The sequence below is a fragment of the Coturnix japonica genome, chromosome 2 (assembly GCF_001577835.2).
Source record: "Coturnix japonica isolate 7356 chromosome 2, Coturnix japonica 2.1, whole genome shotgun sequence".
In the NCBI taxonomy this organism is placed as follows: Eukaryota; Metazoa; Chordata; class Aves; order Galliformes; family Phasianidae; genus Coturnix; species Coturnix japonica.
In genome coordinates, this window is record NC_029517.1 from 100,511,585 (window position 1) to 100,535,294 (window position 23,710).

A 23,710-nucleotide genomic window follows, 5' to 3' on the forward strand; every position below is an offset into this window, starting at 1 on the left:
ATGTACACAAATCACAATTACTGTTTGCATTGTTTTTAATTAGTTTTATTCCTCTCATAGATCCTTAGAAATATAGCTGTGCTTGTAGTTCTTTAGCATGACAGTTCCTCACACCAGCAATGTGATTCTAGCCCTCCAGTTAAACTGTCCAATGTAAAAGCAGAAGTTGCAAATTGTGAACTTTCCCATGTTGAACAGCTTCCTGGGGTCTGAGCTGCTCAGTTCAAAATCTAGTTGGGTTTTACTGTATTTTCTTTGTTGTAATTTGCTTCTGATGAGTGGTCAAAGAAGACTGCAAAATGTGTCATAAGACATATATGATAATAACAAAGCAAGTGAATAATATGTAACTGTAATGCAGTGTTGTCTCAAAGATATGAAACTGCTTAATTAAAGGCATATTTCATTGTAGGCAAATACAGATGCACACCTTCTACCGGGACAGATATTTGCCAATGAAGGTAAGTTTTCCTAAGCAATCTTGCTGTCTATGTGCTAATGTCCTCATCAGCTTGTGAAATAATGAGAATATTCCTTTGCCTTTCTGTATCTGTAGAACCAGAAGAGCATGGAGTCATTGTAGTAGCTCTGTATCCTTATGATGGCCTTCATGAAGATGACTTGTCCTTCAAAAAGGGAGAGAAATTGAAAGTTATTGAGGAGTGAGTAGTGATAGTTCAAATTGTATGGTTTTTTTTTTTTAACTTCTAAAATCCCTTTATAATTCTTTATGTGCCACTTGTAACACAAGTGTACGAATGTTAAGGAAGATCCCTTATATGTAAAAATATGAATGTGGGTATAGCTTGACAGGAGTAATGATAACCAGACTTTGCTCTCATGGAGCCAATGGCTTCTAAGTGGAGCCCGAGTGCAGAGAAAAGGCATTTTTTCTCTCCTTGGCACAGCAGAACCTGAACAACCACTTCTGACTTTCTTTTCCTGTGCGTACTACTGTTGTGTCTTCTTTTCAGGCTGGGAGAATGGTGGAAAGCTAAATCTCTCACAACAAAGAAAGAAGGCTTCATTCCCAGCAATTACGTAGCAAAAGTAAACACCTTGGAAACAGAAGAGTAAGTTCTTCTAATTATTGCCAGACTTCTTTTTCAGCCTTGTGTTGTATCTTTTGTGGGTGGGAAAAGAAGTTTTAACCCTCTGAAATACTTTTCAGGTGGTTCTTCAAAGACATAACTCGAAAAGATGCTGAAAGGCAACTCCTGGCTCCTGGAAATGGCCCTGGAGCATTCCTTATCAGAGAAAGTGAAACATTAAAAGGTAGGCTTTGGGTGGGTGATTTTGAAGTTGATATTACAGTTAGAATATGCAATCCATCTTAACAAATGTTTGCATTGAGTGCTATGGAATTATACCAGTATGTCTGTTTTGAAGTTACGCAGTTACTTAGGAGTAAGAAGGGTGAGAAAATTATCAGAGAAAGAGGTGAAAGCTACAAATTCTTAAGTTGAATCAGTGGGGGTATACGTATGGTTTATTACACTGACAAGAAGCAGCAATGAATGAGAATATCTTTTTCCTTCATAGCGTCCGTGATTCATGTGTTAAGGGGCAATTTTAGTTGTAAATAGTAGAAGCTGCATTTTATTGTCTTCCATTTTTTGTATCTGTATCCATCACTACAAGTTTTGAAGTATAGTTAATACATAAAGAGAGTCTGCTCTTCTGCCTTGTAGCATCACTTAAAAAGAGAAACAAAGAAACACTTTCTTTGTACTAAAATGTTTAGTAAGTTCTCCAGATGTTTCAACTGAAGACCATTGGGTGGTTCTGCTCCAATATCTCAATTCTAACAGTGACCTAATTGGATGCTCCAATTGGATGCATTGGATACTCCAGAGGGAAAACATGCTAATCCCTTCAGTGGATCATATTTCTGTCCTCTCCATAGGAGTAGGGCTTTTTGGCCCTAACACTGCAGATGGCCAAATATTGGAACTGGCTGCTTAGGGAAGTGGTGGAACCACCATTCCTGAAAGTATTTAAGAGGCATGTGGACATGGCATTAAGGGATGTGATGGGACTCAGTAGGTTAGGTTAATGGTTGGACCTGATGATCCAACTTAAAATTCTTAATTCTGCTTGCTGCTTAGAAAACTTTCTGTAACTAGCCCACATCACTGTCTCTGTGTTCTCAAATGAAGACAGTGATCTAAACTCAACAGAGGCTAGTAGAAGGTAAGGCAAAGTACCCACTAAGTTTTTCTTTCTGTCTCCTGCCTCTGGGTGTACATGTGGAGAGAAAGAGAAGGAACCAAGGTGGTTTCTTCTCCTTTGAAAATGGATTATGAGATTTGTGTAAGTGAAAGAAATAAAGAATTCTGTAGTTTAGGATTGATAATATGCTGCCTTATCTTAATTCCTAACTGAGGTCAGGATCCCAAATATTGAAAGATCTTCTTGCCCTCTTGCATGCCTCAGACCATTTCCAAACAATGCCTTTTCTAGCTGGCCATGACATCTGGCCTGTTCCTTTTCTAATATGCTGATCTCCGAATTTTAGTTTCTATCTCACTGGTCTGACAACCCTGGAGCTGCTTTCCCAGATGTTTCTACTCAAGTCAGTGTGACTTTATGCAGAAGTGCACATTAGTTATGGATGACTGGATTGTGTAACTCTTAAATTTACTGAATAAGATTGAAAGAGAAAGTCTGACTGTAAGCACTTAGGTGACCAGTTCAGAGCTAGCTACTGACTGAATTCCTTATGTTGCTTGTAATAGGCTTTTTGGAGGGAGAAATAAAAATAAAGTAGGTGGCTTTGTTGATCCACTGTGTGTGCAGCCTAGACTTGCTATCTGTTAATAATCATTCTTTTTTTATTCTCAGGCAGCTATTCTCTGTCCATAAGAGACTATGATCCCCAACATGGTGATGTCATTAAGCACTACAAAATTAGAAGTCTAGACAATGGAGGATTTTACATCTCTCCAAGAATAACTTTTCCCAGCATCAGTGATATGATCAAGCATTATCAAAGTAAGTTAAATGTGTTACCGCGTTACGGAATAGAATACAGTCATTATTTCCTGTGAAGGAAAATAAATAATTTCTTGTTTTGTTTCATAACTTTTCATCTGTTATTTCTATGTAATTTTTGGGCATGCATGTTATTAAAGTAAAAATGGTTGGAAGCCTACTGAGGCTGCTTTATGATCAGGCTTAATACATGCTCAGTTGCATACAATTGTAAAATATAGGACAGCTTTATAAAACATCTCACTGTAGTGATGATGGTGTGAGACTATAGTCAAGACTGACTGCATTGCCAACAAATTCTGTCTTTGAGAATATATTTCACTTACTTTTATTACAAACAGAGAGAGGGGGGTACAATCAAGTTTCCCCCTATATTTTAGCTACAAAAGCGACTTTTTTATTTTGCACAACCTTTTGCTGAGTAGCTCAAATATATATATATATATTTGTTGTGCCATTGGGAAGACAGAGAAGAAGAAAGATGTAAATCACATCAATTTTTCTAAGCTGTTAGATATGTGTGGTAATTTTTCTGCACAGCTTGTAAACCTGATAATTATTTTACATTTGTGCTAAAGTTATAGCTGATACGTGGCAGGAGAAAAAAAATAGTTGTGACCTACACATGCTTGCATTCCTATGTGTGTGCACATCTGAAACATACTGTAGGAATACCTGATGACAAATTGCAAATACAGGTTTCAAGGCTTACACAAATGTGCATCTTCATCTATGAACTGTTACCAATAAAATCTTAAATTTATTTGTTACAAATTGTAATTAATAGAAAGCAAACAAACAAAGGAAAACACCAATGATGGTAACCAGATGCATGTGACACTTCTCTGTTAAGTGTGAAAAGGTTGTGCTTTCATCAAGGAACTGAACTACTTTGAAACAGCTTTGAACTGGTTTAAGCATGCCTAAATTAAGTGGTCTTTGTCTAAAAGAATGTTAAGACATAAAAGAGTAGCGGATTTTATAGTTTGTGTTTCTTTTGGAAAACAGAACAATCAGACGGCTTATGCAGAAAATTGGAAAAAGCTTGTATTAGCCCAAAGCCTCAAAAGCCATGGGATAAAGATGCATGGGAAATTCCACGAGAATCAATTAAATTAGTGAAGAAGCTCGGAGCTGGTCAGTTTGGAGAAGTCTGGATGGGTAAGTTTATTGCTTTGAAAAGAGTACATCAGCTGAAAGAAGTAGCGTTTAAGAATTAATTTGAGTAACAGCAGACACAAACTTGGTTTATTATACTTGTCAGACCCAGGATACACCTCCCATGAGGAAAAATAATAGGAGAGAGGATTTGTGAAGGGTAAGGTATTAGACAAAGACAAATTCTTAGGGGCAAGCGCTGTAATTTAGGGTGTCTAATGCAGTCGGGTTTGTTTGGTTTTGCTTTTGGGTTTGGGTTTTTTTGTTGTGCTTTATGGAGAAAATAGAAGGGTTTTACAAAGGTTTGACTCCCAGTTCTCAAAATTTATTGGCATCTCAGAACTTTAAGTCCAATCAGATTGTGGTGGAAAATCTGAAATATAAAGAAATTGTATTTTAGTAAAGTATGTTTAGATTTTATCATCCATTGGAAAAGACTCGAGTATAGTACATGGGGCTGTCATACTGCATGAAAAAGTGGGTTGTTTAATCCAAGATTATTGTCTGAGCTTGTTGCTCAGGAAGGTAGGTGACTTACATAGGTTGAAGATTAGAGATCTATATGGAGGCTATCATGAAATTTCCAATAATGAAAGCATCACAAGATTTTCAAGTAGTCAATGTTAACAACATGATAGTGTTAGTTGTTATAACCATAATTAGCCTTGGTTGTTTAAAAACATTTTCTCAGCTTTGCTGACTTCCTGCAGCAAAAAGGTACAACCATTGTCTAATCACAGCCTGATCATGATTCAATTCTCTTCTTCTGAAATGCTGCTTATTCCGGCATCTGAGTATTCTTTTGGTCTCTTATTACATGTTCTGTGTGCTGTTCTGTACTTACTCACTGCTAAGAGGTTACTATCTTACCTGACTTAAGATAAATTATACCTACCTTCCAAAATCTTAATTAAGATGCTTTTTCAGGTCAAATCATTGTCCTGACACTTCCATGAAACTTGTTTTTCTTTTGGTTTGGATTTTTATTTGGAGGTTATATTTAAACAGTAATAAAACCGTTTCAATACTCATACAACATCAGTGCTATCTAGAGTCTATCAGGGGGAATTTCTAAGAAACTTAGAAGCGTATCCCAAAGCTTATTAGAAGATACACAGGGTGCCTTGCTGACCCACAGGAGTGCAGCTATCTAACTGGAACACGCTCGAAATTTCATTGTTTTGAGAAGATGCTTTCATTGGGAAAAGTAAAACACAGAGTGGTGCTATTTGAGTGGTAAATTCCACACGTGTTTACAGTCAATCAGAAAGGTCTAATTCAATTGCAGGTGTAATCTTCTCATATAAATCATGTAAAAATGCCTGCAACACATCTTTATGATGTGACACAACCAGATTCAGCCTTTTATCTGCCTTCATAAGAAAAGGCTTAAGAAAGCCTCCAGTTCGAATGACAATTTTTGTGCTAGTTGAGACAACTGTTTGCCATTGTGCCATTTTTCTTTGCTTAATAAATCAAGGCAAGAAATAATGAACTGACACTGAAGTGCTGTGGAAAACTTCATGGCCGAACATTAACACCCGCTTGAAAATGTAAATCATTCTGGGAAGTGACTACTTCTGCATACACACACAAAGGCATTAAACTTTAAAAGGGTGTTTCTGTTTCAAGATGCTTCCTCTTGTTTGTGTCCTTATTTTGACATCTCAGTTGGGTCTAACCCTTGTATCTGAATTGCTGCGCAGTGAGAAAAATTAATGTACTGTGAAATGATTCGTTGTGTTTCCTCTTCTCTGCTTCCTTTCTGAAGCAAGAGAGGCTGGTTTGCTTGGTGCAGACCCTTTCAAATCAGGAGTAAGGATGAAGTTTGAGATGAAAAAAACCTAGGTGATCTGTGCAGGATGCCATCAAACTGCTTATTGCAATGATGACCAACATAGAGGCATTTGGCATTATGTAGAGGTACAGATAAGTCTTGTTACTCCCTCCCAGTTGTATACTTCATCTGAAGCAAAATGATTTTTAGGCCACAGTATAAATGACAAATGCTACTCCATAGCTTAATTACCAAAGACATTTGGTAATGGCCCTTCCAACCTCAACAGTTTAATATTGTTATTAAAAATACAGCAGGATTGGGTGCACTCTCAGCAAATCTGCACCAAACTGAGTGGTGCAGTTGATATTCTACAAGTTCAGTGTGGCTTTCACAGGCTTGAGAGGTGGGCCTATATAAATCTCATGAAGTTCAGCAAGGTCAAATGCAAGGTCCTGCAGCCAAGTCAATGTAATTACCAGTATCGGTACAGACTTGGGGATGAATGGATTGAAAGCAGACCTGCAGAGGACTTGGAGATCTTAGTAGATGAAAAACTGGATGCAGGCCAGCAGCAAGCACTTATAGCTCAGAAAGCCAATCATGTCCAGGGCTGTGTCAAAAGAAATGTGATCAGCAGAGTGAGGGATGTAATTTTTCCCTCCCTACTCTGCTCTTTTGAGAACCCATCCTAAGTCCTGCATATAGCTCTGGGGTCTCCAGCACAAGAGAGATGTGGAACTGTTAGAGTAGGACTACAAAATGACTGTCCTATGAAGACAGACTGTGAGAGCTGAGGTTGTTTAGCCTGGGAGGAAGCTTCAGGGGGACCTTATTGTGGCCTTAAAATATTTAATAGGTTCTTATAAGAAAGATGGAGAAAGGCTTTCTACCAGGGCCTGTAAAGATAGGTCAAGCTTTAAAGTAAAAGAGAGTAGTCTGAGGTTAGAGATAAGAAATTCTTTACTCAAAGGATGATGAGACAATGGAAGAGATTGCCCAGAGAAGTTGTGAATGGAACTGGAATGTCCCTGGAAGTGTTCAAGGCCAGGTTGGATGGGGAGCAACTTTTGAGCATCTTTAGATAGTGGGAGGTGTCCCTGCCCATGGCACCAGGTTGGGACTAGGTGGTCTTTCAAGTCCTTTCCAACACAAAGGATACTTTGATTCTGTGCCTGTAGGTAGGGAAGGAGTGATGAGCCAAACTGCAATAGGATGTGAAGACACTGCAGTTTCTCAGCCAGCATCCTGGATAATCTGTACCTCTTGTAGCTGTGATATCCTGAGACATTATCTGGCTTTTAACAGTGTCATATTTCTGTAGCTCAGGTTGTTCTCAGTGTAACCTTATGAGCAATTACTGTGAAAGCAGGAGAGTGCTGCATCTTGTTCACTAGATGATCTGTTCATCTTCAGTCCTGGAGATGTGGTCAGAAATGCTTTATGAATGTCTGATATGAATTCATATCACAGCTTGGTCTGATTACACTCATGCAAGAATCTAGAGACAACCTGGCTGTCCAGGACTTGTGTGTTATTGCTTGCATCACACACAGTGCTTTTAAAAAGCCTAAGCTACTGAGAGACTTGCTTCTTACCACAGAATGAAAGGCTTTTCAGCTGTGGATGTTAGTGCATTTGGGCAGCTCCCTTAGTGCAGTTACAAACCAGAGTAGCACTGTAAAAGTAGAGTCTATGTTTTATGCATTTTTATTCCTAGTGCGCACTGATATGATGTGAACCATAATGCTCTGTGGCATTAATAATCCATGCATAGAATTCTCAAGTAGGGGTAAGAGAAAAGTTAACAACACAAACCTAGCCATTATATTGTATTTTATTAATGAGGCACATTTTGCTTGCATCTCAGTTGCACAACCTTCATTTTTTAAAACCCAAATTAGAATAAAAGTAATGAAAATTTTGAGATATCAGTAATCAGAGTAAATCATACTGCAGAAATAGTGTTATTAACACATTGGCATATCAAATGAACTGGGAAAACTGGCAGGTACATATCAGCATCACAAATGTGTTTTACAGTGCACACAGCATCTGAATATTACTTGGCAAAGGACCTGAATTTCATGCCAGCTTTCTTAGCTGTGGGTAAGAATGTAATTGCTTACCTATCATTGTGGAATTTGTGTATATGTGTGTCCCAATACCTGACAAAATAAATGAATGAGAGACACATCAGTATCAAATGTCTCTAATGCCCTTACAAGCTATATAAAGATGCTTTATACTTTGTAAACAGAAAGAGATGTAACTCCTTTTTTGGTGCACAATACTTAGATATCTGTGCTTCAATGGCAGAATTTGACCTGTTGCTGTCATTTCTAGTTATTAGATCATATGGAGGCATGTCTGTGTAATGCCTTGACCTTACTATGCTTGGAAAAAATACATTTAATAATCGTGCAGGTAAATGTTTTGTTACAGATACAGCTGCTTCTGTCAGGTAATGATCTCTCTTTTCCAAAGGTGATACAATATGTATTGGTTAGAGCAATGACTTGGGGTCTTGGAGTTAATTCCTTGCTTTGCTTAGGCAATAAAGAATATAACAAAATATAGTGTAAAGAAATGGTGGGCTCAAATGTAGATGTACATCCGTTGTAGTAATACTGTCCAGATTGCTGATGAATAAATAAGTGATGGTGTATTGTCAAGTCATGGAAGCTTTGCCGCTTCTGGGATGCATTATTGCAGTGTTGAAATGTGTATAGTAGGGAACAGAAGGCTGCGGTGTGTTGTTACTGAAGTGTTCTGTATATCTGGAACATTAGGAAGAAGTTGTATTTATATCCTACTCGGTCTCTCTGGTTTCTTTTTTTTTTTTTTTCCTCTTTTATTTTGCACAGTAAAAGGCATTACATCAGAATGTTAAACAGAGAAATGAAACAGCCACAATCCTTTCTGCTCTTGGCATGTGCTTTGCTGGAAAGGAATTATCGTGTTTTAAATCTTGCTCCAGACGGTGGAGGGCTACAGTCCTGCCAGCATATCTTTGTTGGTCACAAGGATACCCTTTCTATTGCAGTTTACTGAAACATTCCGTTTTGAGTACTGAGGGTTTAAGAAAAGATTAAAAGCATGAGGCAGGCAAGCATAAAATGGGTCTAACCATGGTATTTAGAGACGTTCCGTGTTCCTGTAAGCACTCCATTGCCTCTGTTAGAGTTTGAGACAATTTATGTGAACTTTCATTGAAACATCTCTTGACTGTTTTGGTAATTTCTCATGGGCTACTTATAAATGAAAGTTTGGCACAAAGCAAGTTATGTTACTTTCTTTAGGTGTATTTTTGAGACAAGTAATTCAAAAAAGAAGTAGGAAATTGATTAGTTTTTACAGTGTGATGGCTAAACAAAATGCAATTTTAATGCAAATACTTGTGCTACACCCAATCACTAGCTCTTGGACTCATAGCTGTTAATGGAATCCAACCTCACCCACACTGTGTATTCCTACAGGTCAGGGTAAGCTGTGCTAAGCAGGGTGACTGAACATGTTTCCTCTTTTCAGGTTACTATCATAATAGTACAAAAGTGGCTGTGAAGACTCTGAAGCCTGGCACGATGTCTCCAGAAGCCTTCCTGGAGGAAGCCAACCTCATGAAGACGCTTCAGCATGACAAGCTAGTTAGGCTTTATGCTGTAGTGACCAAAGAAGAACCTATTTATATAATAACAGAATTCATGGCAAAAGGTGAGAATGACGTAAGATTGATGTCTCAGTAAACGTTTCCCATAAGTCAGTGCACTTCCTTTAAGAAGCAAGGAACAGAAAAGGAAAACTTGGGATCTTAGCAATATTCTCTTGTATGCTCCAGTATAAGGTATCTGTCTTCAAAGAGAGATAAATATTTAAACGTATGATTCCTTGTTACCCTTTTAAGATGGCTATTTCTACAGATTTCCTAGATGTATCACTCTTGAATTGTTTCAGATGCAAAGCATATAACACTCAAGTAAGTCTGCTTCCTCTGAGTTCTAATAGGTAATTTTTGTGTCTGGTGTTGTAATGAGGCACTCAATAATGAACATGTTAGAATTTGCCTTCTGTAGCTCTTGAATTGATAAGATTATAAAGTGGGTGATGTGTGCGAGGATTGCTGCACTACTAGAAAAGGACAACCTGTAGCAGAGCATCATGACAAAAGATTAGTGAGATTTCCTTCTCAGATTGTCTTAGTTTTTAGTTTATTTGTTTTGTTCTGTTTTCAAGCAGTAGTGATGCTGACTTCATAAACACCAGCTACAATTCAGGATTCAGGAACTTATTCTTTATGACTTTGAAAGAATTAGTAAGTGTGATTCTCTGAGAGAGCTTTCTTGATAGCCTGTAGAATAAGGTCATTATCAAATTCACCACTGAACGAAGGTTTACTTTGATTAGTTTTCAACACTCAGGAAAGCTGCACAACTTGGATACTTGTTCTGACCTGAGCATTACTGTTATTAGATTATGTAAGGAGATGATCTTACCGCAGTCAACTTGAAAATAAATCAAAACTATTCACTACAAAAAACCTGTGACCCGAGAAATTGGGTACCCATTAGGAACTATATTGTGATAGGAAGCTACATTGACTGAATCGTTCTGTTGTAACAGGAAGCTTGCTGGATTTTCTGAAGAGTGATGAAGGAAGTAAATTGATGCTTCCAAAGCTAATTGACTTCTCTGCTCAGGTAAGATTTAAGAGATATGCTAAAAATAGAGGGGCGCTATTTCTCTCCAAGACTGAAATTCACAATGGAAAACTTTACCATTTTTTTCTTTTTTTCATGAAAAGAGAATGTAGTTTTCAAATATATTTTGGTCTGAATAGATTGGGTTCCTTGGAAGGGAGTAGAGGAAAAAAGTGTTCCAAAGGGAATATGTGAAGGTAGGAATCCTTCTTCAATAGTGACAGTGAGCTGCTTAGTGATACAGTCACTTCCCTTTGTGGAAAGGCTGTTTTCACTTAGAGCAGCTATGAGGTGGATGTTTAAGTGCAAGTTTTACAGAGCCAGCACTTTTGAGATTCGTTAATAGAAACGTTGTCTTCTTAAATCAGGTCAATTAGTCAGACCTCTCTGTTAACTTCTGCAAAGTATTGTTGGTTTCCAAATCTTATGTAAATTACTGTGAAATTAATAAAATCTAATCAAATGGTGTTTCAGGTGCTAGTGGTATGGTATTAATATGTAGTGAAGGCATTTCTGGTAGGTTTTCCTTTCTCCAACATTTTTTAATGCATTATAGTGTGCAGACGGTTATTCTCTGTTATATTAACACACTATGAGTCATGGGGAAAGATGAGAAAGCCCTAAAAAGATTTAATAAAATATGAGTGATTTATAAAAAAAACATTTGATGTGAGATCACTGCACAACTGCTAAATACATGTCTATTATGTCTCATTTTTATTATTTTTATATATCTCAAATACAGATTTCATGTAACAGATTCAAAACAGGAGCCGTTTTCATTGAAATCACTGGTTCAATGTAGCTACAGGTTAAGTATTCTGAACTACATAGGTAATTCATCCTTAAGAATTTAGCGGAGATAAAAGCTTTGTGGATATGAAAAAAACCATCTGATTCCAAGTCATGGTTTGAAGGGATGAGCAACACTGGCTGTAAAAGATTGGGAAAAATATTAGGTAGCTTTGAAAATAGTGGGCAAAACTCAAGGGAGAGAAGAACATCTGTGGTCAGTGAGTGATATGGAGAAAGACTGAAGGTCAGCCAGCACTTGTGGTTGAGCAGTAGACCTTTTTATTAGAGCTCAAGATGCTGTGTTGTTTAAAAGGATTTAGCATTTTCATAATATAACATTAAAAAAAGAAAAGCTTAATGAATTGGAGAATAAGAAAGGTCAACTGCATAAAACCTGGGTAAATAATTTCCACTGTGACAGGGATCAGTGATTGTAATTTACAAAGACTTGAAGGTTGGGTTGTTTGAAATGGAGGTATCTGGTCATCCTGATCTGCCAATAACCTGTTTGAAAATCTCTTCTTGCACTTGGCCTCAGAGGGCAGGACCTTAGGCAGTACAGCAGGTATGTAAAGTCCCTCTCCTCACATAAGATGTAGACTATTCAGAGGAACTTTTGAGTTCAAGCTATGCTGGGTTGCAGAGTTCTTTCACAGGGATGTTCAGGAAACAGTTTCTGAGGATTTCCAACTGCAGCCCAAACAAAACTTTGGAACAGGGAACAAAATCCAACTGGAACAGAGATTTTTCCTATGGAAAGAATTTGTGGGTGTTTTGAGTACGTTTGTTAGAGGCTTTGAACATCACCAACTTAAGACAGGACTGCATGGGATCGATTTTCAGGCTGCATTTGGTTCTCAGACCAGGGATTTCACTTTGAACAACAGAGATGTTCCATTAGTCCTGTCTAGTTCTGGCTGTTCAATCAGATGTTCCTTAGGACAAAAATCAGACTAACGTACTTGCAAACTATGTTGGCCTTTGTTGGCTAAGATAATGGTGATTTTACTACAGGCTACTCATAGATCATGCACTACAAGAATGTAGGCTGTATTACACAAATGAGAACATAATCTGTGTTTGGTTAATTTTGGTAGAGCTTTGGCTTGTCTAAAAGGATTGCAAGTATGTTCTTACAGTAATGATGTTAAACTCTCTGAACAGCCTAAGGGGTAAGAGAAATGTGAGCTGTGTTTCAGAAGAGGCATGGAAGGAAACCACTGTGAACTAAACGGAGATTGGGAATATGTTTTTCCTTGGTGGCACACACGTGAGCCATGCATGCCTCTCTGACCACACATTTCCAGTAGGGAAGTTTACCAGCCTATCCCAAATTCTTGGAGAGACTGAAAACATAACAAGAGGTAGCAGAGGATTGTCTTTACTCCCCTTGTGAGTCTGTGGTGTTGAACAAGACTGACTTGCTCACACAGCTGGCTTGCTTGCATCCACGTATGTGTGCATGAGACTTGTTGCAAGAAACAATTCTGAAAGAACGTTACTCATTGAGGGGTAGTTCCAGCAGGGACAGGGAAGTGATTCTCCCTCTTTGCTCTTGTGAGGCCCCATCTGGAGTACTGTGTCCAGGTATGGAGCCCTCAGTACAAGAAAGACATGGAGCTGTTGGAGCGGGTCCAGAGGAGGGTGACGAAGATGATCAGGGGGCTGGAGCACCTCCCCTATGAGGACAGGCTGAGGGAGCTGGGCTTGTTCAGCCTGGAGAAAAGAAGGCTACGGGGTGACCTCATTGCAGCCTTCCAGTACCTGAAGGGAACCTATATCCAGGAGGGGAGTAAACTCTTTGAAAGGGCTGACAATACCAGGACAAGGGGAAATGGATTTAAGTTGAAAGAGGATAGATTTAGGTTGGATGTTAGGGGGAAGTTATTTACTAGGAGAGTGGTTAGGGCCTGGAACAGGCTGCCCAGGGAGGCTGTGGATGCCCCGTCCTTGGAGGTGTTCAAGGCCAGGTTGGACGGGGCTCTGGGCAACCTGATCTAGTAAAGGTGTATGTTTGGTGGCCCTGCCAGGCAGGGGGGTTGGAGCTTCATGATCCTTGAGGTCCCTTCCAACCCAGGTCATTCTGTGATTCTGTGATTAGCACTGGACTTGTGAGTCAGCAGAATGAAAAGGGACAGGATATGTTTCCACTTAATACATTGCCTTTTTATCTAGAGGAATGGCCTTTGTGACCTTACAGTGGCCTTGTTGGAAAAGGAAGGATTGAGGATAAGAGGAGGATGTGGCTGTGTGACTAACAGACAGCTGAACAGTGTAGTGCCCTTAAACGTGAACCAGGTTCTGGAGCTGCTTTGTCACTGTGCTGAAAACTGCAGTGGGCTGGTGTTCCATTGCCAAGCAGCTGGTCAGTGCCCCACTCCCTGAATGAGCAGAGCCTTTACCTGGAGCAATCTTGAAAGAAATCTGCATTTGCAAGGGATAGAATATTCTGATTTTGCAAAAAAGCAAAGAATTCTCCCACAGGGAATAGTAAGCATCTTTTTCAAGCAAGTCCATGAATATACTGCTACACCACTATCCTGATTTTGCTGTTTTGTTTGCTGACCATATATGGGCATTGATGCCATTTTTAATGGTACCAGATGAGTACTGAGGTAGACTTAAATCTGGTTCTTATCTTTGAGTATGGCTGTGGACTTGGATTTTTTTTTTATTATTATTATTATTATTATTAGTATTAGTATTAGTATTAGTATTAGTATTAGTATTAGTATTAGTATTAGTATTTCTATTCTTTGCTGTGCAAGCAGACACTGTTTATGAAATCAGGTCTGTGGAAAACATGGCAACAAAGTCCTTGCTAGGAAGGTGATCCAGCATGGTTTCTAAGTTTGTCCCCTAAAAGAGCTGATATTTCTCTTTTGTGTTTTAATTAGTGTGTGTGAGTAGGGGCTGGGGAAATCTAGTGTTGGCCGTGCGCTGGCAAAAATTGGCCCCTAGAGATGAATGCTAGCAGTCTCTGTAACGAGTGTTTTAAAAGGAGCTGAGTTTGGCAAACCTTCAGCACATACTGCCTGCATTAATGCAGAACAGGGCTGTGGCATCACCTGCAGAATTCAGCAGAACTGTAAATCTGCAGTATATGCCAGAACCAAAGCCAAGAACCAACATGTGAGACTCTCTCCCTTATGGGCAGCTGAGCAGCACGGCGGCTTCCTGGGCTGCCCTCGCTACTTACTCTGCCGGATGGCCGTGAACTGACACAACTCACAGGCACTTCTACTTCCTGCTGCCTCTGCTTCTCAGCACAGCAAGTGGCCTGAGGAAATATGGGGCGGCTTTTAGCTGCCACTTCCCAGTTCTGAGCTTGAGTGGAAGTGGATTTCATCACTTCATCCACAAGCTACGTGGCCAAATCTTGCTAATGCAGCAGCCAGAGCATGCAGACTGCTCTTATTCCTCTCATTTACAGGCAGTAGCCGGGCGATTGCATCACCAGAGGGACTGCCACACTGGATTTTACTAGCTATTTTCTGTCTTGTCCCAAAGCTAACTTGCCCACAGAACTTCCAGTTCTTTGTTTCACAGTTACTGAAATCACACTGGCCTCTGCTTTATGAGGTCAGATAAGACAAAGTGATGTAAATTCAGTGAACCTTTTGAACTTAGTTATGTTCTGCTCCGTTTTGTTTTGTTGTTGGTTGTTTTTTTTTTGTTGTTGTTGTTTGTTTGTTTGTTTTTTGCTACTGAACTGGTGAACTTCTGGATTCCTTAATAGCCCAGTTTCTCAATTCAAGGACACTTCATTTCTGCTGGCAGGCAGCAGCAACAAGGAAGGTATTTTGAAGCAGCATTTATTCACAGCTCCCTGGCTTCCACTGGGTGTGCTTCCACCTGGGCTGTCATGTGTACAGGTCCTCAGAAGAATAAAAAGCAGCATCTGTCAATACAAAGTGAAGCCTTTTAAAAGTGTACCCAAGGCATCTCCGAGCAATCTAGATGAGTTCTGCTCTAAAAGCATGGATGAAATAGAGCTGGAGAGTGTCAAAGTGCTTTTGCGCTAGCATTTCGTAGTAGTTTGCTAACTGTAGGTCATGCCCTTTGTGTTGTTTGTTTGTGGATGTGTTTAAGAGCCATTTGTATGTGGTGCTCAGGGATATGACTTAGCAGAGGGTTGTTAGAGTTGGGGTACTATGGTTAGGCTGAGGTTGGACTTGATGATCTTTGAGGTCTTTTCCAACCTGGGTAATTCTATGATTCTGGGTGTGGAAACCACTACCACAGTCTCTTTCACAAGGTGGTTCTTTATTCCCCAGTCAGCAGCCAGTCCAAGTGTTACATCTGTGCATGGAAATATGAGGAAAGTCAATTCCTTCTTGATGGTTGCTGTATTCTCACACTGACATTGGTGCACCTGTCTGCCTTGCAGTTCTACCTGCCAAGCTGGCCAGTCCAATTGCAGCATAGATCTTAAAGCAAAACCTTCACTTTCACATCTCCTTCCTCCCTAGACCAAAGTAATTGTATCTGGGGGAGAGAACCAGAACTCTTCCATTTTGTGAGCTGTCTTTGAGTCTCTAGAAGGACACACTACAGCAGTTATTCAGAAGTAGCTTCGTCCTTCATTATATAATACCTTTACTTATATTTAGAAAATATGAAATACAGATGTACTTCATTCTCTCCATCATCAGTTTCTTCCTGGTTTACTGTGAGCACCCCTTTGTGTTCTGTAAGTGAAATTAAAGACTGCCCTGCAGAAGTGGCTGTATGTTGGCATGTAAGAAAACCATTGCAGTAGAAGGTGGGAAGGAAAGTGGCTGTATTTTACACTGCTTCAAAGGAAAAAGAGGAATGAAGACTGTGTGGATTCAGTGTTGTAAGTGATAGTAGTGTGTGTGTGTGTGTGTGTGTGTGTGTGTTGTACCCTCAGGGACTTCTGAAAAATGCATAAGCAGAAGTGGTTTTCATGTTTGCTTAAAATTTGGTCAGGCGCTCGTGTCTGCTTTACTGCACAGCTGAAACTTGCTGCTCTGGCAATGAGAGACACCCACGTACCTGAACACTGCTGAGATGGAGAGGAAGGAGCTCATGTTTGAGTACAGTAGGGACCAGGACAGTACAAGGATTCTAGCTTTGCTACTGCTTCAATAACAAATGAAGTACTTGAAGGGGGCCTGCAGGAAAGCTGGAGAGACACTTTTTATTGGGGCAGATAGCAACAGGAAAGGACCTACAAGATCATCTATGATGAGGGAAAGTGGCTTTAAACTGGAAGAGGGTCAATTTAGAATAGATATTAGGGAGAAATTTTTCAATGTGAGGGTGGTGAGACACTGGAATAGCAATCTCACAAGGAAGAGGAATATTAACAGCTCCCAAACACTATTTTTTTTTCCTATTAATCTTTTGGGCAGCATACTAACCACATGTAAGATCCGCTCCTATGTACTGAGAAACTGTTTCAGTTTCTTTTCTTTCTGAAAAGCAATGTATTTATCTTCAGTGGATTCAAAAAGAGCAGTCTGGACAAGCACTGAAATAATCATCTCAATGTATATTCCAAGGTCATCAATCACCTTTAATTTAATTTGGAAAATAACTTGGGTTGATGAAACACAATGAAATTTACCTATGATAGTATCTGAATGCTTGCTGATGCCAAATGCTGATCGTGTATGAGCAAGTAGGTGATGCTGCAGGTGAAGATAAACTTAAGTTATTGGACTTGTCTTAGTAACTATTTTGTAATTACCCAGGCTGATAGCAGGTGATTAGGAAGTTTGTTTTCATTGTTTTAACTATTTGCATTGTTGCTTAGTCAAACTTTAAAAGGACATCAGTCTCTCTACTGGTAATGAATAAACGAGTGAGACTTTGCTGAGTAATTGAAAGAACAGAGAGGCGAGGCTGCTAATGGTATTATGTGGTGCTGTAATACCAGAATATTTGTTCCTTTTGTTACAGATTGCAGAAGGGATGGCATACATAGAAAGAAAAAATTACATCCATCGAGACTTGAGAGCGGCTAATGTTCTGGTTTCAGACTTACTGATGTGCAAAATTGCTGATTTTGGACTAGCTAGAGTCATTGAAGACAACGAATATACAGCAAGAGAAGGTACGTCGCTTTATGTTTGCCCTTAAAACTTCAGCCTCTGGGAGGCAGTGGGACCATATCTAAAAATAATACAGTCACCAAGGACAGAAAATGCCATAACAACTTCCTAGAGGCAGCGTTTTAAACTTTTAAGAAGAATAAGGAAATAAATAATCTTTCTGTGCTTCCCAGGCTAGTGGAAAGCTTAATTTACTGGGCAGAAAGGAGCATGCTTACTGCCACTGCAGCAAAAATTCACAGTGCCATATATGAGGGTTGATCCAAAAATAATGCTTCCTGTTTCATTATGTTGGCCTACTGTAAGGGAAACTGTTGATTACAGCCTGAGCCTTTGATTAACCATCTGAGGCAAGCAAAGAGTCAGCTGTGGGAGCACAGGTGAAGGTAATTCAGCTGTGCTCCCGGAAGGGGTGGAGCTTGGCTCTGCCTCTCCTAGATCCCATTTAAGTGCTGACCAGCACTAAGGTAGCATCTTTTTCTGGAGATTTTGTGGTGAGCCTCAACATTGCAGAACATCCATCTCAACTGAAAGCCTCAGCACTGGTGAGTCTTTTCTTAGATATCCTCTGGCTGTTTGGTCTGTAATTCCAGCTATACACCTACCATGTCAGAGGTGAATGTTGGTGGCATGGCGATAGAGGCTGAACCTTCCAGCCAGTGTTGCATTACATTTTGTTGTGTAACAGATGGCAGCAGCAGGATGGTCTGAAAAAATGGTACATGATGGGGAAATGTAGATAAAACAACTGAGTGTCACTGAATTCCTCCATGTGGAAGAAAATAAATTTCCTTTGATTGATTGAAACTGTGTTGGTTTTTAGGTGCGAAGTTCCCTATTAAATGGACAGCACCAGAGGCGATTAACTATGGATCTTTTACTATTAAGTCTGATGTATGGTCATTTGGGATTCTCCTGTACGAAATTGTTACATATGGAAAGATTCCTTATCCAGGTATGGATGTATGTTTATACTGTTTCCCTCTATTTACACTTCAGCATTAAAAGACAAATAAAATACCCAGGGAAAGAGCTGACATTTAACAGCAGCAAAAGCAGCAGTGATGTGGAAAACATCAAGCGGGTAAAGTTCATGTTTTGAAAGCCAAGAATCATCATATGTGTAGGCTACATGCATCCATTTAGTGAATGGACTAATGGCACCATGAATGAAGAATGATTTTCATACGTTCAGTAGTTACCACTGAGCTGCTACATAAGCTAGTCTCCTTTTTTTTTAATGTAATATTGGAAAGTACTAAGAAAGTGTGTTTTCACAAGCAGATAGGCTCAAATATTTTGTCAGTGTTAGCTAATCTGAACACATAAGGGAAGTGAGCCTAAAGCAATGTGTTGATTGACCACTAGGAGTAGTTACACTTGTTCCCTATGGCTCAGATACATGGCCACAGTGAGGACATTGATAACAGCTACGTTATGTAGCTGTGAAATAGTTTAGTGCTTTGATTCATTTTTCTTTCTGCTAAACTAGGTATCTACTGAAGCAGTATGGGGAAGGGTGATGGCAGCAAACTTTACATTACATGAGGGAAGAACACATCAGCTTTCTGTGCAAGAGGCAGAGCCAAAACAGATAATCTGGTTGCTCTGCAAGACTCCAGCCCAGAGAAGCGCTTAAATTCAAGAGCAGCCCCCTTCGGCTACAAGAGGTGATAGGGCTGCTGGCACAACTAAATGTTTAAGCATATTCTCATGGTAATTTTTGTAGGCAATGGCTATAAAATATGTGCCTAAGTAGCAGGTCCTCCTAAACCTACTCTAGAAAAAATGCTCAAGTCCCCAAGGAAAGATCAGGTGGATGCTGCATTCACCAGGGTAAGGTGTGATTCTTCCCACAGCTGGAATACTTTATTTCCCATTAGCATGTGCCCATGTATCCAGACACTGGCCTATGCTGAGAGGTTTCCTAAGGTTATTTCTGAATGCCTTGAAAATTCTTCAGTTCTAATGGGAACACTTAATAATTGAAAATAGTATTTCGAAGTACTTCCAGCAACTAGCAAGCTTTCAGCATAAAGCTGCATCTGAACAGGTGTGATTTGTAGCCAGCAAATTAATGAGTTAATGCTAGCAAAGAACACCCCTAGTCAGGCAAATGGGAAGGAAGCCTTACCAGACAAAAAAGGTGGAGCTTTTGTGATCCTTGTTCCTAAATTCCAACAGCTGTTTCTCTTCCAAGGAAACTCACGCAGTTAGTGGGACGATACAGTGGGACGATAGGTTCTGAAACACGGCACAGATCTGTAGGCAAGGAAGTTGAAGTGGCTGTTAAAAATTAACTTCCAGGTCATTATACAGTATGTCAAATGTTGGAAGCAGGCAAGTTTGCATTCCAGTTATGTCAGCTGTTCTTCACAAGATGCACTAGTTTCTATGCACTGGGATTCTTCCTTCATGCTGGTGTGTTCACATCATTTTCTGAGCTCTATCATATGGAAGTATGTTTCTATCTATGAAGCTTAGCAGGTACCACAGTGTAAATTAAAACAGACCTATACTAAATCTACAGTTGGTCCTCTGCTAGCATAGAAGCGTGTAAGCATGTGTCTTGGAAAAGGTGGTCCTGGCATAGTTACTCCATTGAGTTGCACAAGCTGTACAGAGGAAGGGACAGCTGAAAGGCAGGAAACAGTTCTTGTGCTTGCCCAGGCATGTGAAGAACTGCCTTCTGAGAGTAAGTGAGGAAAAGAAGGAGGAAACAAGAGGAGGAGGATATAGTTGAGGGCAGGCTGCTCCCACAGGACTGGTCCTTGAGAGGCAAACGAGACATAAGCTGCACTGCTGGTAGTTCTTTATTCCTTTTCTCAGAAAGAGAACAATAATTGGGAAACTAAACAAAACTCATCACAGCTGATGTTTTTGCACAGCACAAATAGTATGAGGAAGAGAGGAGAGGAAATTGCCTGTTACATGTAACAGTATCAGTTGTGCCCATTATCTTGCAATCAGCAAGTTACACAAAAGAGAGCATAGGAAAAAAAGTTAGAAACTACTTAATACAGAAAGCTGCCATTACATGAGGGCCTGGTTCTGTGGTGAGACAGTTATGCTGCTTGCTGTTGGCATGGAGCAAGCAGGTTAGAACCTCTGCACCTAAGGACACAAAGGGAATAATTACATACGTGGCCAGGGCATCTGGCTGAGGATCTCACCACCTCTGAAAGCAGTGAAAACAGTGGCAGCATGGAACAGAGGAACAAAATGGAGTTGGTGCTAGGAAAAAAGCAGCAGTCATGTCAGACACAGCTCTAAATACAGTACTACTTCTTATTAAAAGGTACCTACCTGGTTGAATAGAGCAGTCTTAGCTCATTGGGTTAAATGGGTTAAGATGTTTCTTTAGAGTGTTGTGAATAAAAGAGAAGTGAAATAGCTCCTAAAGAACCTAAGAGAGCAGTTCAAAGCTTTGTTTTTTAATTCTTATAGGTATGAGCAATTCAGATGTGATGGTTGCTCTTCAGCGTGGGTACCGAATGCCTCGTATGGAAACCTGTCCAGCTGAGCTTTATGATATCATGAAAACATGCTGGAAAGACAAAGCGGAAGAAAGGCCAACATTTGATTACCTACAGAGTGTACTGGATGATTTCTACACAGCAACAGAAGGGCAATACCAACAGCAGCCATAGCAAAAAAGAGCACTTTTTTTCCTATTGACATGGATCATTGGCACAGACTATTACTTGGACAGACTGCTGTAACCAATTACTTTGAGTTTGGACATCTTAACCAAGTGTGGAAGCTGGAGTGCTGAAGGAAAGAGTAATTCTACAGCCAAGTAATCATGCTTTTTTGTGGTTAAAGAAGTTCTCTTTAAATGCTTCGTGTTTTGCAACTGCAGAAACATCCCAAACTGTGCAGACCTTTTGGAGAAACAGAAGGAAAGCAATCATTCACCTGTGCAGTTTTTCAAAGGCTTCTTAAGTCCAAGGTCATGGAATATATTACCAGGATCCCTTTATGAAAGGCACACACAAACAGCTTTTTCAAAGGAAAAAGGAACAACCCCATGTCTTATGCGTTTAAGTTGTTCTTCATGACAAAGTCATGACAAATGCAGCATATTATTAAAATCGTTTCTGTATCCTTGTTGTTTCACACTATTAGCTGCAATACCATCATCTCGTCAGACTTTGTAAAGGGCACAATGATTTCTTTAAAGGAAGGGCTATGGATGTAATTAATTCTTTATACTGAAAATGATTGTTTTACTGCTGTTATTCATGAACTTTAAAATCCTTTGCAAAGCAATGCAACAGCCATCTCAGATGCAGAAGAGGACCCACAAAGGCAGGCTCAGCAGCATGCCCAGCTCTGTATTTGACCTCCAGTTTCCCACAAGGCCCAAGTCATCACCTGAAGTCAATGGGAAAGCACAGGATGGTGAAGGAAGTTCATACATTCATTGCAGTCACTGTTACCCATGAAAATATTTTAAGATTAATTTTTAATCATCTGTGATTATTCAAGAATATTTCTTAATTTTTGCTGCTTCAATCAACTAACCCTAAAGCTGTTTTAAAACTATGACTAGCTCAAGCACAGCCCAAACCAATTTGTGGAAAGATGAAATGGGATATTAAGCAAGTTAAATGGCAGAGACACTATAAGTTTGCTCATATATAAACCTGTAGTTCTTAGAAAGGAAATGCAGTTTGCTATGCTCTTTATATTAAATTGTTGTTATCAAAATGACCAAAAAGATGAGCTAGTGCTATTACAACGCACCTACGGTATAAATTTGTATTTCTTTTGGTGACACTGGCTCTCATCACCAAAAACCAAGGACATCTTTGCCACCTCTCACCTTACCCAGTTATTCAGGCAAACAGTACTTTGCAGCAGCTTCAGACTCTTTTCATTAAGCTTTGGTGTGCCTGCAGCTAAAGCTCAACAGCATCAACAATCACTGCTTTTTCCTCCATTGGCTTCCTTCAGTCAAACTGTGCTGTTTAAGCAGACTATCAGTTAAATATGTAAATATTGTTTCTATTATATGGTGATTTTTAATTTTAATAAACACTTAGTCTGAAACAAGTTGCACAGCTGTAATTTGGGACAATAAGAAAAGCCTGATAACCCAACTGTGGCAGTAGCTTCACATGGAGCATCTGTTCATTATCATTAATGAGTTTATTTTACAATGGTAAACATTAATGGATTCTGCTTGCCTTACATCAGTTCTGCCTGAAGCCATTGAAACAGCCAGTCATTTCTGCATCTCTGTGTTTCTTTTTGGAGGGGAGGAAGAGATTTAGTCTTCAGCTATCCTTTAAAACACCTCCTCCACATCCTTTAATGTAACATCCTTTAATTTAACAGTCATTTTGCAACACTGTGAAAATGATTACAGATAAAACCTATAGTGAAGTTCTTAATTCTTGTTTTAATTTAAGAGAGAAAAAGATAGACACAACAACCTTGTTTTTCTTGTGTTTCTGTGCGTCAGAGCACACACAGAAACAGCCTTTGCTCAGAGAAGAAAAGATTATTGCAAGCCTTATGTAAATCTGCTCACATAAAATCTCAGACCAGTGACAACTGTGTCAAAACACAACATGAAATCATTTGTAATATTATAGCTTTAGCTTACTGTTTGACTACTGCCGATCCTAGAGCAATTTGTACTTAACCTTTTCATTCAAGGGATTAGCACTCAATGTATCGTAGTGCAACACCAAAATGTTGTTCAGTAGTTGGAATAGTTTGTGTGGAAGAAGCATATTTTAGAACTACTGGAGCCACATAACCCACATTCAACACACAATACCAGCACCGGCTCAAGTCACTTGGAGGAGCTTTCACATCAGCAAAGGGCTGTTGCAGCATCATGCAGGAAAGCTGCACCACCTAGTGACTCCAGCATGAAGGGAAGGTTCTCACTCTAATCTGGGTTCCCTTCCATCATGAGAAACAGCACAAACTGAGCATTCCAATTTACTTAAAAGCTCTGCTTTGTTTCAGAGCAATTCTTCAACTCTTACAGGCACAGGGTTTGTTTTATTTTAAACTACTGGGAAAGTAAACAAAAAATTTCACTCTCACAGACTGAAATAGATGTAAGAAAACTATTTTCAGATTTACTATGCTCCAGTCTTGCTGTTACATTGAGTTGGTAGATACAGGTAAATTACAACCAGAGCAATGATTCTTTAAACAAGGCCATCATGTCAATCACTGTGACAGTT

The 23,710-nt window shown here is 39.5% G+C and overlaps 1 protein-coding gene and 1 long non-coding RNA gene across 8 annotated transcripts in view; one reads left to right on the top strand and one right to left on the bottom strand.

Moving 5' to 3' along the window:
* LYN (LYN proto-oncogene, Src family tyrosine kinase) overlaps window positions 1-22,559 on the top strand; it is a 42,399-nt gene extending 19,840 nt beyond the window's left edge. For 6 of the 7 annotated variants that reach the window (XM_015855628.2, XM_015855621.2, XM_015855630.2 and 3 more), the window contains exons 3-13: window positions 413-461; window positions 557-662; window positions 975-1,073; window positions 1,172-1,275; window positions 2,845-2,994; window positions 4,003-4,155; window positions 9,461-9,643; window positions 10,550-10,626; window positions 17,350-17,503; window positions 18,325-18,456; window positions 20,949-22,559. In XM_015855628.2, coding sequence (XP_015711114.1) covers window positions 413-461; window positions 557-662; window positions 975-1,073; window positions 1,172-1,275; window positions 2,845-2,994; window positions 4,003-4,155; window positions 9,461-9,643; window positions 10,550-10,626; window positions 17,350-17,503; window positions 18,325-18,456; window positions 20,949-21,151 — 1,410 coding nt within the window. In that variant the 3' untranslated portion in view covers window positions 21,152-22,559. Of the gene's footprint in view, window positions 1-412; window positions 462-556; window positions 663-974; window positions 1,074-1,171; window positions 1,280-2,844; window positions 2,995-4,002; window positions 4,156-9,460; window positions 9,644-10,549; window positions 10,627-17,349; window positions 17,504-18,324; window positions 18,457-20,948 lie in introns of all 7 variants that reach the window. The other variant, XM_015855627.2, reaches the window with a different exon arrangement.
* On the bottom strand, window positions 18-20,168 carry LOC116652959. Its single transcript, XR_004306219.1, has 2 exons — window positions 19,636-20,168; window positions 18-626 (listed from the first exon to the last, which is right to left on the bottom strand). It is a non-coding gene; the product is annotated as an uncharacterized LOC116652959 (long non-coding RNA).
* Window positions 22,560-23,710: the final 1,151 nt, after the last annotated feature.